Source organism: Danio rerio, chromosome 8, assembly GCF_052040795.2.
Source record: "Danio rerio strain M-AB ecotype USA chromosome 8, GRCz13ab, whole genome shotgun sequence".
Lineage (NCBI taxonomy): Eukaryota > Metazoa > Chordata > Actinopteri > Cypriniformes > Danionidae > Danio > Danio rerio.
Genome location: NC_141028.1, coordinates 11369659 through 11388944, shown reverse-complemented (window position 1 = coordinate 11388944; position 19286 = coordinate 11369659). Strand labels below are relative to the sequence as shown.

The 19286-nt window shown below is 32.4% G+C and overlaps 1 protein-coding gene across 2 annotated transcripts in view; it reads left to right on the top strand.

Moving 5' to 3' along the window:
- plxna3 (plexin A3) overlaps positions 1-19286 on the top strand; it is a 355788-nt gene that overhangs the window by 32651 nt on the left and 303851 nt on the right. For both annotated transcript variants that reach the window (XM_087263713.1, NM_001098489.1), the window contains 1 exon segment: positions 5443-5625. Coding sequence is in view for 1 of the 2 variants with exons in the window: in NM_001098489.1 (NP_001091959.1) it covers positions 5443-5625 (183 nt within the window). In the remaining variant the exon portion in view is untranslated.

The following is a 19286-nucleotide window of genomic DNA, read 5'->3' as shown; positions in this document are numbered from 1 at the left end:
TCTGTGATGCATACTCTAAAGTCTCAGTTTGCATCGATGCACAGAGGCAAGAAGTTTGCTTTTGAACCAACCCCAGTGTACACATATTGAATCGTTTTACTGCATGTTGTTCGATATGTTGCTTGTCTGGTAGTTATTTAGTGACTCAGGGCTTGTAAACCGAAGATCTCGTTTTGCTACAGTAGCAATGTTTTCCCCCCCTTCATAAGAAATACAGGCGGCATTAGCAAACTAGCAGACTTTGTTGTTTCTTTTTGCTTGCCTTGAGGACAACCAGACCAGAGAACAATTTGCGTCCGCAGCTGTAATTGCGCCGGGAACAATAGCACAACACCTCGAGGCCCAGCTAGAGCAGATGGGGCGAAGATGGCGAGTGCCGATGACCTGGTTCCTTTGGAGGGAGGGGGGGAGTGGCTGTGGTTGTTTTTATGTGCAACAACAGGGTTCCCCATGACTGATGCAAATCTGCTTCTGATTCCAGGGTATTATTAGCTCTTTCTCATGCACAGCAACGGACCTCCGCCTCATAATGAGAGCGTGCGTGTCTGCCGCAAGCTCATGCTTCGTTTAATACATTTACCCTTTATATGAATGCACAAAAACAAGCCGTTCCACTAGCCAGTCCGCCCCATCCCCCCCTCCACCATCGTAATTTAACGGCACGCTCTCAAGACGCCCATCACATTGAAGAATTCGGGCAGGAGGTGCCAAAATATTCAGCTGTTGCTGTAGCACCTTTCTGCTTGTCATTAGTCCTGCAAAAGTGTCATGCTGTTTGAGCTGATGTCATTCATCCTGTTAGGCTAGGCTGACCTCACGCTGCACTATACACACTTTTTAATGTGCCTATGGAGCCCGGATTAAAGCACATTTTTGTTTTCCGTTGAGCTCTGAGAACCCTGTGATGAGTCAATGGTTCACCTCCAGGATGATCCGCAGGACTTCTTCGGGTGTTTGATGACATCATCATTTGGCCAAATCATGTGCTGCAGATGTTATTTAAGGCAATTGACTGATACACAGAACTGCACAAACCCTGTTGTGGTGTTGTTTTTATTGGATCTTAAATGTTTTTTACTTTTTTTTTGCCATTATCTGTGTTTCATCAGAGATTTGTTTGAAGAAGTGTTTGAAGAGCTTTTTTTCTCTGAGAAACTGGCATTGTCGCATTAGTTACCCTCCAACCGGAGTACTAGTACTCAAAAAAAAATCATCATTTGGCCCAATTATGGCTGCACTATATTGGAAATATATAGAATTGTGATATTTTTTTTCTTCTATAAATATTATGACATGAATAGCTCTATAAAAGGCAAGGCAAGCAAGTTTATTTATATAGCACATTTCATACACCGTGTTAATTCAAAGCGCTTCACATAAACAGGAATAAAAGAGTCAAGTATAAGAGAATAAAAAAATAAAAATGATTCAAATCAGAAAAAGACGTGTTAAAACAGTTGTTAGAGAATGAAAAAGAAAAGAAAGACATAATACTGTGTTCTGTCGGATAAAGCACAGTGCTCATTCAGTAAAGGCACAGCTAAACAGATGTGTTTTCAGTCTTGATTTGAACATGCATAATGTTGGAGCACATCTGATCATTTCTGGAAGCTGATTCCAGAAGCAGGGGACATAGTAGCTGAAAGCGGATTTACCCTGCATTGACTAAACTCTTGGACTTTTTAGTTTATTTGATCCTACAGATCTGAGTGATCCGGTTTGTATTCAGTGAACATTTCTGTAATGTATTGAGGCCCTAGGCCATTTAGTGATTTATAGACAAGTATTAATACTTTAAAATCTATTCTAAATGTAACTGGGAGGCAGTGTAGAGACCTGAGGACAGGTATGATGTGCTCTGATTTTCTAGTTCTGGTCAGAATCCTGGCCGCAGCGTTCTGGAAGAGCTGTCTGACTGTCTTTTTGGAAGGGCCAGTGAGGAGGCCGTTACAGTAATTCACTCTGCTGCTGATAAAAGCATGAACAAGTTTCTTTAAGTCTTCACTGTAAACAAAGCATCCAATACCTGCAATGTGTTTGAGATTATAGTATGCTGATTTAGTTACTGCTTTGACATGACTGTTGAAACTCAGATCTGACTCCAGAGTCACACCAAGACTTGACCTTATTTTTTGTTTTTTGACCCAAGATACACATTCACCTTGAGAACCTCATCTCTATTTCCAAACACAATGACTTTGTTTAACTGAAGAAAGTTTTTGCACATCTAATTGTTAATTTCATCAATGCATTGGCAGAAGGTGTCAATGGAACTCTGGTCATTAGACAGTAAGGCTAAGTAGATCTGAGTGTGCTTTTCTTTGCTTTGTCTCGTTTTTAGCCCAAATATATATAAAAAATCTTAAATCATGTACAAATATTGATTTGTTTTTACCTTCAGAAAAAATACAAATAAAAATTATTAAAACAAGCTAAATTAAATATTATAAGTATAAAATAATAACATTTTTGCTCTGAAATGTAGATTTGTGAACTTGAAACAAGACACGTTATAAGTAAGATATTATTTGCTGCATAAATTGTATAAATAATTCAATACAATTAATCTTTGTAACACCTCCAAATATCATTATTTCTTGCACAAAATTGTTTTAAACTCTCTTGAAATGCAGTCACAGGCCTTAAAAAACACATGCAAATGATAAACTTTCACTCTGTTATGATTAAACTTATTTTAACTTCTTTTTTGCATCAGATGCACACTTTAGAATCTCGCCAGAAGTAGTAGGTCATATGGGTACTTGCATACTGTTTTTGAATTCGGCTCGCATACTCGCAGCTCACATACTGATTTTAGCGTACTATATAATATGAAAGTATGTGATTTGGGACGCAGCCCAGTTGTCATAAATATATTTTGTACTATTTCTATTGTAAATATATCAAAACTTGGTTTTGAATAATAAAATGCATTGCTAAGAACTTAATTTCTTCGCATTCTTAGGAAATTTTCTCAGTATTTAGATTTTTTTGAACACCTCACATTTTTCAGCATTCAAGTTATTCATTTTTCTTTTCCATTTCCGTTATTTATCAGGGATTGCCACAGCAGAATGAACCGCCAGCTATTCCGGCATATGTTTTATGCCTTCTAGGCGCAACCCACATTCAAATGATGTGTAACAAGTTAATTCGATTTTTTTTATTTTTTTTTTTATCTCTTGTGAATGGTTTTGTTGTACACACAAACACCCATACATAAACCAAAAAGGACTGAACAACAAGTATAAACACACCCCTATATCATTTTTCTAATTTATTAAAATACTCATTTGTCATATTAAGAGCTTTCAGTGTTCCATCAACCTAAGAAAACACAGTAACAAGTCAACAGTTCACCTCCAGTCTGAACCAGAGGACTAGTTTCGAGTGTTCAATGACATCATCATCATTATTCGGCCAGCTGATATGTAGCAGATGTTAGTCAAGGCAATTGATTTCTGAATAACTCTTCAGACATTTCCTTAAGGTGAAATTACATGTAGTTTTTTCTTTAGACCCCCCCTCCCTCTGTGTCAGTGGACAGCCATTAAAATGGTCTGAAATAAAGCTGCTTGGAGTCGCTCAGAGGGTAAATGGTGAAGTGATAAAGGCCTGACAGTGAGGTAGAGTGCAGGATGATGTCATGTCTCTTTGCTCGGTGTTTGTCGGGCCCCGTGCGATCCCCGTGGGTTCACTTTCACAGCCTCTGTTTGGGTGGCTCTGCTCTTCCTGTCTGAGATGTCCAGATTTGACGACAGCTGGAGAGAAGCTGTCATTATGTCTTCAGGATATTTGGTAGCTTATGTGGGTGAAGTGTTTGTTTATTTGACTGAGGAAATGCGATCAGTTACCTTATATCTGGCCAAGAGATTCGTTTTTATGTCATGCATGCCTTTTGCCTTACAAATGTCAAGGATTAGTTAAAAGCGTGTTAAATAATGGCATAATGCAGGGCTTCTTGACTTTGTTTGTTCACAGAAATTAAAGCATCAACCAGGGCCCCTTTTTATTTTATCTTAATTTATTTAATTTTATTGAATTTTATTTCATTTTAAATTTTAATTATTATTATTTTTTATTTAATTAAATTTTATTTCATTTTTATTTTATTAGATTTTATAAAATTTTTTTAAAAAAATTTTATTTAAATTTATTATATTTAATTTTTTATTTTATTTATACTTTTGTTTTATTTTTTTATTTATACTTTTGTTTTTTTGTACTTTTTTGTTTTGTTTAATGCTTTATTGTTTTAATTTTTTTTTTTTTTTTTAGTAGATTATATTTGTCTTTATTTCTTTTTACTGGGATTAAATGACAGAATTTTTTTACCCTACTATGGTTGTTTTTATCGAATCCTTAGTAGTACCAAGTAGTAGTTAGGTAGATGCATTGTGTTGTTTTAAATTATTGTAACATGCATTTTTTTTAAATAACACATTTTTATATTCATTTATTTTATACATTTATATTGTTTTATATATTATGTATAAATTTTTTATATAATTAATTTTATTTTTCAATTAAAATCCCTGTCATTATTGCCAACCTTTTTTTTTTTTTTTAAATCTCTGGGACAGAATTGTTAACCATATTGTTGCTGTGATTTTTATAAAAAATTGTTTTAATAAAATCTAAAATAATTTAAATAATTACATTTATTTAATTATTTATTTAGTTACTTTGTTTAATCATGGTAACTAATTTGATTAGCTTGTTTTTGTATGTCTTTTGCATTTAACAAATATTAGGTTTTTACCTTATTTAGTATTTTTATTTTTTATAAAAATGTATTTCTTTTTTTTTATTGAAATCCTTGTCATTTTTGCTAACCCTATCTTTTTATTTGATTTGATTTTATTTTAAATCACTAGGACAGATATGTTAACCATATTGTTGATGTCATTTTTATTTTTATTTTTTTTAAATAAATAAATAAATCAAATTATTATTATTTATTTATTTATTTATTTATTTATTTATTTATTTATTTCATTTTATTTTATTTTTTTCCACGTGTCTTATTTTTGGCCTAAACTATAACCAATAAAACAAACAAAAAACAATATGAAAAAAAATTTATATTAATGTGAAAATATGAATAATCAATAAAATAATCTTCTCAATTTTATTTTATTTTTAAATAATTGCTAACCCTATTGTTGATGTGTTTTATTTATGTATTTTAAATTAAATTTTTATATTAGGTGCATTGCTTTAAATCATGGTCACTGATTTGATTTAGTATGTCATTCACTTTTAAAAATATATATATATTTAAGTTGTTTGTTTATGTATTTATTTTTTTTAGAAGTTTATTTTCAAAGCAAATCTTTCTGGTAAAACAAATACAATTCAAATAAACAATAATAAACAACTAAATAATCTACTTAATATCAGCTAATTATGTTATATATTTTTTTCCCTATCCTCCTATAGCCCAAGCAGATTGGTGATGATTTCTGCGGCCTGGTCTTGAATCAGCCCCTTGGGGGACTGATGGTGATCGAGGGCATTCCTCTGTTTGACGACCGCACTGACGGCATGGCATCAGTGGCTGCATACACATACGGAGACCATTCGGTGGTGTTTGTGGGCACTCGCAGCGGCCACCTCAAGAAGGTAAGATCCAGCCAATCAGCTTTTTACAGTTACACCGGGCTTTTCTTGGCTTCCTCTTGCTGCTGCTACTTGATTGTGAAGTCGCAGTGATATAAAGTTGTGCGTGAGTGATTTTGGTTATATTTGAAGAGCACTGACTGACTAATCCGTCAAAAACTCCTCTAATCCCTCGGTGATGCTGTGCTGCATCTGAAGCCGAAAGCGTGCATGGCTCATGTTGCTTCACTACTTGGAAATCTTTCAGAGGGAAACTGGAGATTCAGTGGGAAACTGAGACTTGTTTTCATCTGTAGGGAATTGATCGGTTTGTGATTTGTCAGTGGAAAGTGTTTTTTATTGAAGCCGTAGTGACATTGGCTGAGAAGAATAAACATTTATTTTTATTTTTTTGCAAAATCTAAAGTTAGAAAAAGTGTAAACTACATTAGGAAGATTAAGAAGACAAATGGAGGCAGTTTTGGTTTTATGTTGGTGAAAAAACTAGGATGATGTTTGAATTTTTAGTCCTATATTGAAATAATCGAATAGTTTTTAAAGAGGACCTATTATACCCCCTTTTTTTTTCTTTAAAGATTTATTTTTGGCCTTTTTGCCTTCATTAGGTAGGACAGTATTTAGACAGGAAGCGAAGTTGGAGAGAGAGTGGAGGGTAGTGTAGGGAAATGTCCTTGAGCCGGGATTCGAACAGAGGACGCCCTGACGTGCTACTGCACCATATGTCGACTGACTAACCACTAGGCTATTGCGCCGACCTATAATACCACTTTTAACAAGATATAAAATTGATCTCTGATGTCCCTAGAGTGTGTATGTGAATTTTAGCTTAAAATACAATTTTTTAACTCTTTGAAACTGCGCATTTTATGCTTTAATCCAATTTGTGTTATTTTGGTAACTGTCGCTTTAAATTCAAATGAGATTGTGCTCTTTTCAAACGAGAGACAGAGCTAAAAACAGCTTTGTGTCAGCATAGTGGCAGATTCAAAACTGTAATGACAGATGGCTGCTTCTCACTCAGGGCTGTCTATGCTAGCAAGGAAGAGATCGTCACTAATGGGCGGGGCTTTCCATCTTTGATTATGCGTACAAAGGGAGAATGTCAATCAAAGAGCTTCTGCAGACTATTATGAAGTGCGATTTCTAAAAAGTAGAATTAATACATTTTCACCATTTATAAGCTGATTATATTCACACACTGTTGTCGAACTATTTTATTTAAACCCCTGATAAAAGCAAATTTTTTATTTTTTATTTTTATTTTTTTGCATAATAGGCCCTCTTTAAGCAATAGATTACTCGAAAATTAAAATTTCTGGTCATTTACTCTTGCTCAGGCCGTCCAGGATGCCATTTTTGTGTTAGTTTAACAATACATTTTATTTTAAATGTATAAATTGGGGTTGTTGGTGATTCAGAAATGCAAATCAATGACTCCAATAACTTTTAAAAGTAAAAAAAAAAAGGACAGAACAAATTGAATAACTGCGGCTTAGAATACATTGAAGTTTTATAAAGAAAAATGATTCATCTATGCAAGTTACTGAATATTATTTATTGCTGTCTATATTTTATTTATGAGATCTAAAATAAGTCTCTGATGTCCCTAGATTGTGTACGGTAAGTTTCAGCTCAAAATACCACACTTTTTTAAAATTTTTTTTTATTTATTTTAACTGCCCCTTTTAGGCTTTAATCCAAATTGTGCCATTTGGTGGCTGTTGCTTTAAATTCAAATGAGATGCTCTTTTCAAAAGAGGGTGGAGCTAAAAACACGTGTCAGCATAGTTGCATATTCAAAACTAATGGCAGAGGACTGCTGAGGGAGAGATAGTCACTAATGGGCAAGGCATTCCCCCTTCGATGACATGTACAAAGGGAGAATGTCAATCAAAGTGTTTCTGCAGGCTGTTATTATGACGTGCGATTATTAAATGTAAAATCAATATTTTAACCATTTAGAGGCTGGCTATATTCAAACATCATTGCTGAACAATTATGTTTTACGATTTTTGCATAATAGGCCCCTTTAAGCTATTGATTACTCAAAAATTACAATTTGCTGGTCATTTACTCAGCATTCACTCACGCTGTCCAGGATGCTTTTTTAAGTTTTATAAAAAAAAATTTTCAGTGTGGCTGATAAAAAAAAATAAAAATAAAATTATATATATATATATATATATATATATATATATATATATATATATATATATATATATATATATATATATATATATATATACACACACACACACACACACACACACACACACACACACACACACACACACACACACACACACATATATATATATATATATATATATATATATATATATATATATATATATATATATATATACACATACATACATTGGCAGGTGTGTTAGATTGTTAGATTTCGCCCCAGTCTGACCTACAAAAAAACGGAAAAAAAAAAACTTTTTCTCTTCATTCCACCACGTTCACAAACCTCCTCTAAAGCCATAATAAAAGCAGCACCTTGTGACTCAATCCTCCAGACCGGAGCAGGCAGCAGCTGGGGATGTTTAAAGAATAATATGGCCACTGGTGAGCTTATGATGGCTCTCCACAGAAGTTACTAACTTTTTTCCCCCTCAAACAACAGCTTGAGTCGTTCATAGCCTGTGTTTCGGCCCTTATAAGCACAGGGAACCTCGAGGGAGCCAAAGCCAGAGAGGGTGGAGTCGCTTTTTCGACCGCTCGTAAATAGTTCAAGCTGTGTATGAAAAAAACTGAGGGAAAGAAAGAGAGAAACCGATGCGGCATTAAAGTTTAACATTACTCAGCAGCCTGACATGAAGAATATTTATTCACAATGACGTACAGCATAAAGTTCATTGAGAGAATGAACAGAAGACACTTCAGGTAAATATACACTGTAAAAAATGCAGGATTCCATACAATTCATTCATGCTGTCCCAAAACAAATCGATTATGTTAATCAGTTAAATTAATAATTTTTACAAATTTAGGTGTAAAACCCCCAACAATGTAAAAATGGTGTTTTAATTAAGTTTAAATAAGTAGTTTGAACAAGCTGCAAAAGTCAATCGGCAGTTGATTGATCATGTAAAGAATTGCGATCATTAGAGGTTTTATGTTTACATATGCAGTTGAAGTATTATTTAATTAATATTTCTAGCACAAAAACATGAACAAAGGATTAAGTAATGTTCAAGATTCGTAATTCAGAAAGTATATAAAATATGTTAACAATTTGAAAAAAATATGTATTATTATTATTATTATTATTATTATTATTATCATTATTATTATTATTATTATTATCATTATTATTGCATATTATCAGGCAAACTTTGTAAACTGTAAAAAAAAATCTTGCTTCCTTTTTGACTGAAACATCAAGTTAAATTTATTTAACAGTAGATTAATTCTATTTGTGTAACTATTTGTATAACTCCATAATTCAGAAAGCATTAAAAATATAAAATAGCAATTCAGAAAAAAATGTGTATTAACATTTTTTGAAGAAAATAAAATTGTTGCATAATCAGACAAACCTGTATTAAAACTCTTGCTTCCTTTTTTTTAATCAACTTAACTTTTTCAGTCATCTTAACATCAGACTGAATGAAATATTAAGTTACATTTATTTTAGAAATCTGAGCAATAGATTGTCTATTTGTGTAACTATTTGCATAACTCCATAATTCAGAAAGTATAAAAATATTTATTAGCAATTCAGAAAAAAAGTATATTAACTTAATTTTTTTTTTTTTTAGAAAAAGATGTTGAATATTATCAGGCAAACTACACTATAAAAAATTGACTCAACTCCAAACTGTTAGGCAATCTGCTGTTGAGCATTTGTTTTATTTTATTTTATTTTTTTTATATAGTTGACTCAACTTTCAACCCAAGTACTGCACTTGACTGAATTTAAGTTAAGTAAACTTAAATGTCCTGAAGCTGGTTGCCTTCAAAGTTTAAGTTGAGTCAACTGTTTTTTTTAATTGTATGTACAAGGTAAAAAAAAACTTATTCCCTACTTTTTTAGTTAAATCAACTTTTTTATTCATCTGAACTTAGCATCAAAGTGACTGACTGAAAATATTAAGTTTAACTTTAAATTATTAAGTTGAACAAAATAACTAGGTGAAGTAAGTTGAAGTTACAAAACACTTGTTGTCATGTTTTGTCATCATTTTTACAGGTCTATTCTATGTAACAATATGTTTTTGAATAAATCTGTCAAGTTTGAGGTTTAAAGGTGCTTCTGTGCAGTTGAAAATAATCATTTTGAGAAATTAAAAAATGTAAAAAAGTGTTTACATGCAGAAAATTGCATTTTGGATGTTTTCTTTTCTTTAGAATGAAAAATAAAATGACACAGTGGCTTAGTGGTTAGCACTGTCACCTCACAGCAAGAAGGTTACTGGTTTGAGTCCTCGCTCAATTTCTGTGTAGAGTTTGCATGTTCTCCTTATGTTGGTGTGGGATTCCTCCAAGTTAAAATGATGTAAAACATTTGTTGTCATGACTTTTTCCTATGTAATTTTTACAGTGTAGACACATATGCTCTGTTAAAAACTTTAGAATACATTTATGAATAAATACATGACATTTGGTCTATGTAAGTGCTGCTGCGCAGGAATGTTTTTAAAAGTGTATGCGGAAATGTCTAAAAGAAACCTTTAGAAGTGCATTTAGGATGTTTTTTTTTTCATTAGAATGAATTTAATTTAATGTAATGGCAAAAAATAAAGGTAAAAAAAAATCTTAAAATGAAATAACGGGGTGTCTAACCTTAAAGGAATTAGATTAGATGTTGAGGCCGATGAAATTGCTCTGAGAAGCTGACTTGGCTCTTTCTCAGCAGACATCATAATTAAAACGAGGTAGATGGGGAGGAAAATCTGCTCCAGTGTCTGGTGTGTGTTCGCGTTCCAGCACTCAGCTGGAGAATATAAATGCGATCGCATCCATTTCTCCGGACAGATTGAGGGAGCTGGGCTTTATCCTGTGGGAGCTGGATTATTTGTGTCCGAACATGTCCTGATATACCTCTCAAAACCCTGGTGCGATCGCTGCCCATCAAACTGTTTGGAAACAGAAATACATCTGGAGATTGAGTTCGACTTCTTGCCTGGTAGCTGTGGAATCGTTTGTTGGTAGAGGGATAGTTCGGCCAAAAATGAACACGTTTCCTTCTATTTAAACAACAAAAAATATGTTTTAAAGAATGTTGGTTGATGGCACCCATTGACTTTCATAGTAGGAAAAAATACTATGGAAGTCAATGGGTGTCCGCTATCAGCATTCTTCAAAATATCTTCTTTTGCGTTCAACAGAAGAACGAAACTCAAATAAATTTTTAACCATTGAATGGTGAGTAAATGATGATGTCATACTCGCCACATCTTTACAGTGTTATTTATGCTTACAATATGAAAGTTTTTACGTAATTAGTCTGATTATATACAACATTTTCAAGTACAAAATCCTGCACCTGGTATTTCATTATAATGATAAATATGGAATAAGTTGCCACTATCAATTAGAATGGCAAAGACTCTATTTTTAAATAGTTTTGATTTTGTAAGCTTTTGTTAGTTTTAAAGCTGTTTATTTGTATTCCAAGTTAACATATCTTTAAGTTTTTATGAATGTCTTTTTCCCCCTTTTTATTTATTGGTGTTTAAAAATACTATACATAGCAGTACATAATGAATGCAGACTAAAGAAATACAGATAGTCTTAGTTTAAACCCACTCTTAATTTCCTATCCGCTTGTTAAGTGTGACACGTGAAGCGGCTTCCGGGTCCAAGCGCTCTATTCAACTGTATGGGGAGACTCGTGAAATTGTAATTATAAATGTTTACAAAGAGATTTAATACTTTCAAAAATCACGCTCACAATATATATGTCCATGCCTAATATCCAATGGCCAGAAAGTGATTCATTTTTTTATAAATTGTTAAAATTTTGGTATTTTTTGATGCATTAAGCCCAGAGATTGTTGTGTACACTATGACTTTATATAAAATTAACTTTAATGTGTGATATGAATAAAAAGTGATCATAAACAAATGATTTCTCAACTCAAATGAGTGGCAGCTTGGACTTGGAAACAGTATTAGATACGTCACCAACATGTCACCACTTAAGCGGATAAAGCTATGCATTCACTGGCCACTTTATTAGGTACACCTTACTAGGTACATTTTACTAGTACCGGATTGGACCCCTTTTGCCTTCTGAACTGCCTTAATTGACATGATACCATCACACAGTTGCTGCACATTTGTCAGTTGCACATTCATGATGCGAATCTCCTGTTCCACCACATCCCAAAGGGGCTCTATTGAATTGAGCTCTGGTGACTGTTGAGGCCATTTGAGTACAGTGAACTCATTGTCATGTTCAAGACACCAAATTGAAATGATTGTGCTTTATGACATGGTGCGTTATCCTGCTGGAGGAAGCCATCAGATGATGGGGACACTGTGGTCATGGTCAGCTGCAATACTCAGGTTGGCTGTGGCATTGACACGATGCTCAGTTGGTACTTATTGGCCCATCACCAGCCTGAACTGTTGATACAACGAAGGATGAATCCAAGCTTTCATGTTGTTGATGCCAAATTCTGACCCTACCATCTGAATGTGGCAGCAGAAATCAAGACTCATCAAACCAGGCAACATATTTTCCAATCTTCTTATGTCCATTTTTGGTGAGTCTGTGTGAATTGTAGCCTCATTTTCCTGTTCTTAGCTGACAGGAGTGGCACCCGGTGTGGTCTTCTGCTGCTGTAGCCCATCTGCCTCAAGGTTGGACGTGTTGTGCGTTCAGAGATGGCCTTCTGCATACCTCTGTTGTAAAAAGTGGTTATTTGAGTTACTGTTGACTTTCTATCAGCTCAATCCAGTCAGACCATTCTCCTCTGACATCAACAAGGCATTTGCGCCCACAGAACTGCAGCTCACTGGATATTTTTTCTTTTTCAGACCATTCTCTGTAAACCCAAGAAATGGTTGTGCATGAAAATCAAAGTAGATCAGCATATTTCTAAAATACTCAGACCAGCCTGTCTGGCACCAACAACCATGCCACATTCAAAGTCAACAACTACCTAATAAAGTGGCCGGGGAGTGTACATGATGCATACAATGCAGAATAATTGAGATGTTATAAATGACCCAACATGAATCCCATCATATCTTCCAAGTATCACATCAAAAAAAGTGCTATTAAATTTAGAACATTCTAACGTAATATAAGACTAAAGATCACAGCTAAACAAATCTCTTAGTGGCATTTTAAAGTGTTGATATTTTAAGTTTACATTAATTGTAATGATATTTATTATTATTATCCTGTGTTGTTATTTTATGCTTCTATATGAATTTTACTTTAGAAAACTTATTAATTTTTAAATAAATAAAAACATATATCCTTTTTAATATCTATTAATTCTACTCGTTATCACTAGCAACCAGTTACCAACATTCTTCAAAGTATCTTCTTTTGTGTCCAACATAAGAAAGAAACACTGACAGGCTTTGGAACAAGTGCCTAAATGATAAACGACAGCAGACTTTTGATGTTTGAATGAACTGTCCCTTTAATAAACCAAACCCACAGCTCTGATAATAAGCAGCTCTGTTTGTTGATGGAGATTATATGACGTTCCCGAGATCCTCCTCCATCCATATGGCCTTCAGATTGACTGCAAACATCACAACAAACAGACTTGTGAGTGTTTGTATTCGCTCATAAACATTGTGTCAGGATGAAAAGCTAAACGGTTTGTGTGCGGATCTGCTCGCTGTTAGGCTTTCAGAATTTTAGAGGCTGCCGGTTATCATTTCATACATGTACAGCGAGTGTGTTCCTCCATGAACGGGGGAGTGTGTGTGGACGGGATTTAGCTGGAGTCGCTGGGAAAAGCTATAATTTCTTCAACACACCCTGAGGCTTAAAATGTGCCTGGATTACTGTTTGTATGTGCCTGCAGTTAATCAAAGGAATATATTTCAAATCGAGAACTAAAAAATAGAAATTGTGCAATTTGGTGGAGAAGCAGTGTAATGTTTTATGCTTCACATAAAGGTGCTTGAATGAAGATTTTTGGCATTTTTAAAGCTTGAAATATTTGACTGTCATCAAAAATAAAATCTTGTAATAAAATAGATTTATTACATTACATTATTTCCCATTATTATATTATATTATATATTATATTATATTATATTATATTATATTATATTATATTATATTATATTATATTATATTATAGTAATTTATATTGTATTAATTTATATTATATTATATTGATTCATATATTATATCATATTAATAATGTATTTATTATATTATATTTTGTTATGTTATATTAAGTTATATATTATTTTACATCACGTTATTTTATATTAATTTATATTATATAAAATTTTTTTATTCTATTATATTAATGTATTATATTATATATATTTTTTATTTATATTATATTATATCAAATTTAATTATATAAAAATATTTTCCTAAATTTAAAGAACAGTAAAATAATAGCTTGAGCATTGTAGTTTGTGGTTAATTATTAAAAATTACATAAGCTTTTTTAAATGAAATATTATATAAGATTATTTTATTTGATTATTTAAATGAAATATATTTGCTTTATAACATTTTATCACTTTATTATTTTTTATAAAAAATACAATTAGAAACAAAAAAGATGCCACTGAAATGATGTTGACAATCAGAATTATTGAAATGAAATGAAAACTCAACTATTATTTCAATTATTTATTATTATTATACTTTTATTATATTAAAAAAAGGCTTTTAAAACTTTTTAAACTCAATTTTTAACTCCATTTAAATTATACAGATAAAAAAATAAATAAACAAAAAACAATCCAATAAAATAACCATGTTTTATTGATGGTAACATTTTATTGACGCATTTACACTAAAATATATGTATTTTGTTATATTATTGTTAGTTATTTTATTATATTAACTATATTAAACTTATTTTTATAAAGTCTTATTTGTTAAAATGTTTTCATGTTAAATATTTTACCATTAGGATATAAAGAAACTAGCTCTTTTTCTCAAAATGCTTTAATAATTAATTTGTATAAAATATTTTAGCATAATTGTTGGATTAATTTCATTTATTTAGGCTATTTCATTGTCATATATACACACTCATCGGCCACTTTATTTGGTACAACTTACTAGTACGGGGTTGGACCTCTTTTGCCTTCAAAACTGCCTTAATACCTCGTGTCATAGATTCAACAAGGTACTGGAAATACTCCTCATAGATTTTGGTAAATATTGACATAATAGCATCACACAGTTGCGGCAGAATTGTCGGCTGCACATCCATGATGCGAATCTCTCGTTCCATCACACTCTATAAGTGCTCTATTGGATTGAGATCTGGTGACTGTGGAGGCCATTTGCGTACAGTGAACTCATTGTCATGTTCAATAAACCAGTCTGAAATGATTCACGCTTTATGACATGGCACGTTGTTCTGCTGGAAGTAGCCATCAGAAGATCGGTACACTGTGGTCATAATGGGATGGACATTGACAGCAACAATATACTCAGGTAGGCTCAATGCTCAGTCGGTACTAAATGGACCCAAAGTGTGCCAAGAAAATATCCCTCACACATTACACCACCACCAGCCTGAACCATTGATACAAGGTAGGATGGATCCATGCTTTAATGTTGTTGATGCCCGAACTTATTCATCCAGGAATATAGTGGAGTCAACATGTTATTTTTTCCACCACATCTCATCTCTCATTGGCATATGAATAGGCGATTACATATAACTGGTTTAGCCACAAAAAGCATCATTTTATCTCTGGGTTGTGTTGTGGTGATTGTGTAGAGTGGTTTTCAGAGTGCTGGTCTACCTGCTATATAATGTGGTGTGGAGAATACAGGAGGATGCTGGGTAATTGCTCCATATCTCCCCTCGCAATGGCTTGTTTGTTTTGGCAGAAGAAAAGAGACGGCAAGCCGCTTTTCTCAAGCTGTACGGAAATCACCCATGAGTCTTTAGTGCTTCCTGTCCCTGCTACTCCAGTCAGTCGGGACATCGCATTTTTGACTGCCGTAGTCAAAATACTGTGACCATAAAGAAAGAGCTTGTTTTTTTTAGTAGTGTTTTAATTGGCTATGACATTATTAGCTCATACTTAGCCATGGTAAACAGTGTGTCCACAGTTATTACTTTAAAAGGTCTGTTTTAGTAGGAATAATTATATATTTAAGTGAAAGGCCACACAAATGTGCAGTGTGAGATGAAACACACACTACTGTGAGATACACACTACAGATACCAGATAGACGATTGTGTAACTTTTTGGCTAGTAGTCTCCCTTGCAATCAGACAGATCAGCTTAGAGATGGTTTTAGAAATGATTGATTTATTAAACCATATACAATATATATTATATATCACCCATTTTCTGTTTCACCTATTATCAATTGTTTAACAAACGATAAGTCTGTTATTGGTCATAAATTACTATAAAAAAAAAACAAAATTTCAGGGAATTATTGTTAGACATATTTTATTGGATGTATTTTATTTTATTTAATCTTATTAGAATCTTATCATCATGTTAAACATTTACACATTAGGAAATAAACACACAAGAAACAAACTTAAACACAACATAACCTAAACAACTTTTCTAAACATAACTTTTTTTTTTTAATTAAATATTTTGATATAATTGATTTAATAATGAAACTTTAGTTAATCTTTTTTTAATATCAGATTCAATTTTTTATGCGTTTTGAATGCAAGTAGTTCATTATACGCATTATACATTATACAGTTTCATCTAAATCACAGGTGTCAAATTCCAGGAGGGCCGCAGCTCTGCACTGTTTAGTTCCAACCCTGCTTCAATACACTTACCTGCAGGTGTCAAACCAGCCTGAAGGACTCAGATTCTCTGCCTCATACTATTAATATTTATATATGTAAAAATAAACTCATGCACCTAGAAATTTACTGGCTTCAACATTTATCATTTCATGGGGTTTTTTATTTTAATTGTATTATATTTTATTTTTATTTATTTTATATTTTTTGTGTTTGTTTTCATTAAATTGTTTTGTTTAATTTAATTTATTTTTATTAATTACATTGAATTTGATTAGATTTTTTTTATTTTGTTTTTTATTTTATATTTGTTTTTATTATTTAGTTTTTATTTTATTAGAATTTTTAATTAAATTTTGATTTAGTTTTGTTTTTATTTAGTTTTTCTTTTATTTAGATTAGTTTTTATTTAATAATTTTTTGTTTTGTTTTTCAATTTTATTTCATTTTCATTTAGTTTTGTTTTTATTTTGTTTCTTTTCATTTTATTTAGTTTGTATGTTATTTGTTTTTATTTTGTGATCATTATTTTTTTTTACATTTGTATTGGTCATTTTACTTAGTTTTGATTTTATTTTCATTATATTTTCAGCATAATCCCTTTATTAATCTGGGGTCGCCACAGCGGAATAAACCGACAACTTATCCAGCATATGTTTTACACAGCGGATGCCTTTCCAGCTGCAAACCCTCACTGAAAATTATCCATACACTCTCGTTCACACACATACAGTCCGGACAATTTTAGCTTGCCCTATTTACCTATACCGCATATCTTTGGACTTTAGGGGGAACCCTATTTATTTTTTGATTTGATTTAGTTTGTTTGTATTTTTACATTTTTTTAAATACATTTTATTATTATTATTTTTATATATGATTTTGGCAAATTCACTTCTTCACCTTGCCGTCAACTCAAAACAGTATGTTTCGGTCCAAACGGTGTGAAACACCGCATAGCATTGATGTCTCTGGACTGCAGTAATAATCCACCGGTCTGCTCTGGCAGGAATTCTCTGCCTCCTGTTGTACTTTTTACAAGCGACTGTTTAAACCAGTAGCCTGACAGCAGCATTTCCAGCCACCACAGATATTCAGCAGCAAACGCAACGGCAAATGAAAATAAATCCGGGCTGCTATTTTGCCCTGCACCTGTGCTGTTCACATGCCGAAGGCTTCTACCGTCTCAACCAGATAATCTGACCGCTGGGAAATAAACCCAAGCTTGTCAGGATATCTTTTTTTTATGGCACACCTATGCTGAGCTTGAGTGTGTGTGTGTATGATATGTGCTTGTTACATGCAGGAATGGATGTATGTGATAACGTTGAATTTTTAATCGGATGTTTTTCTGTTGGTTTATGGTCTATAGTGGGTTTAGAAGGTAAGATGTGAAGGTAAATGTAGTAAATCAGTAGAATGGCCCATCACACCGCTGACCTTTCGTCCCCTCGACCTTGTGTTTGCTGTACTGATCACAAAAGCAGGAAGTCATCACTATATATACTGAATGCTCTCTGCTGGTTTTAAAAATAGTTGGTGAGTGAAACAGAAGGGATTTTTTCCAGTATAACAAATTTAAGCCATTGTGTTTAATGAGGTCGTTTCCAGGAATATGACAGATTTTTTTTGTGTACCAAAAACAAAAACTATATATGTGAAGAAAAAAAATCCTAATAGCATTTATGGCAGACAGTGTAAAGTTGATCCTTTTAGATTGGCTGCTAATTCTATTAAACCATAAGCTGTTTTTTTATTTTATTTGTTTTTATTTTTTGTTTATTTTTTTATTTTTATTTGTTTGTATTTTGTTTTGTTTTATTTGGTTTTATTTTATTAAGTTTTATTATAATTTATTTTTCAGTTATTGTGTTTGTTTTTTTATTTAGTTTAGTTTTAATTTTATTTGTTTTAATTTTATTAGTTTTTTATTTTTTTGTTTTTATCTTATTTTATTTTGTTTTTATTTTATTTATTTTATTTACATTTTTTATTTTTAGTATTTTGCAAGATAAATAATAAAAAAATTATTTGTGTAATAATCATTTAGCACCACTAATATAACATCTTTTAACGTGATATAATACATTCATTCATTAATTTTTCTCCAGCTTAGTCCCTTAATTTTTAGGGGTCGTCACAGTGGAATGAACCTACAACTTGATATAATACCACATAAAAAACAAAAACAATTTATCATCAATCTTGGATCAGCTGTTGAGCAAGCGGAAAGGATTCTACTCAGACAGGATCTTACATGACACCAAGGTTGTTTATCACATTTGAAATGGAAGGTCAGCTCCAGCCCATTGCATTGTGGGATACAGTATGTTCAGCTCTTCTCTATTGTATTAATAGCATTTTCTTTACCAAATTCACTTCACTACATACACACCACACATATGCATTCATAATTATGTTCATATTTATCTGCATACCTCTGATTATTAATAGCAATATGTTCATGCATTCATCTATTGTAGATCTCTGTTCATCGTTAATACAACCTGTATATAATGTTCATAGTACATCCATCTGTAAATAACACTATAGTTTTTCTTTAATTTAACTTTCTAAGTTATGCCTACATCCCGCACTTCCTGCTTTTGCACTCCTGGTTAGACCTAAACTGCATTTTGTTGCCTTATACATGTGTAATGACAATTGAGTTGAATCTAATCATTTAATAAAATCTAATATAGTAGTAGTAGTACATCCTGTATTTTAATGCATGCATCAAGTACATGTGCA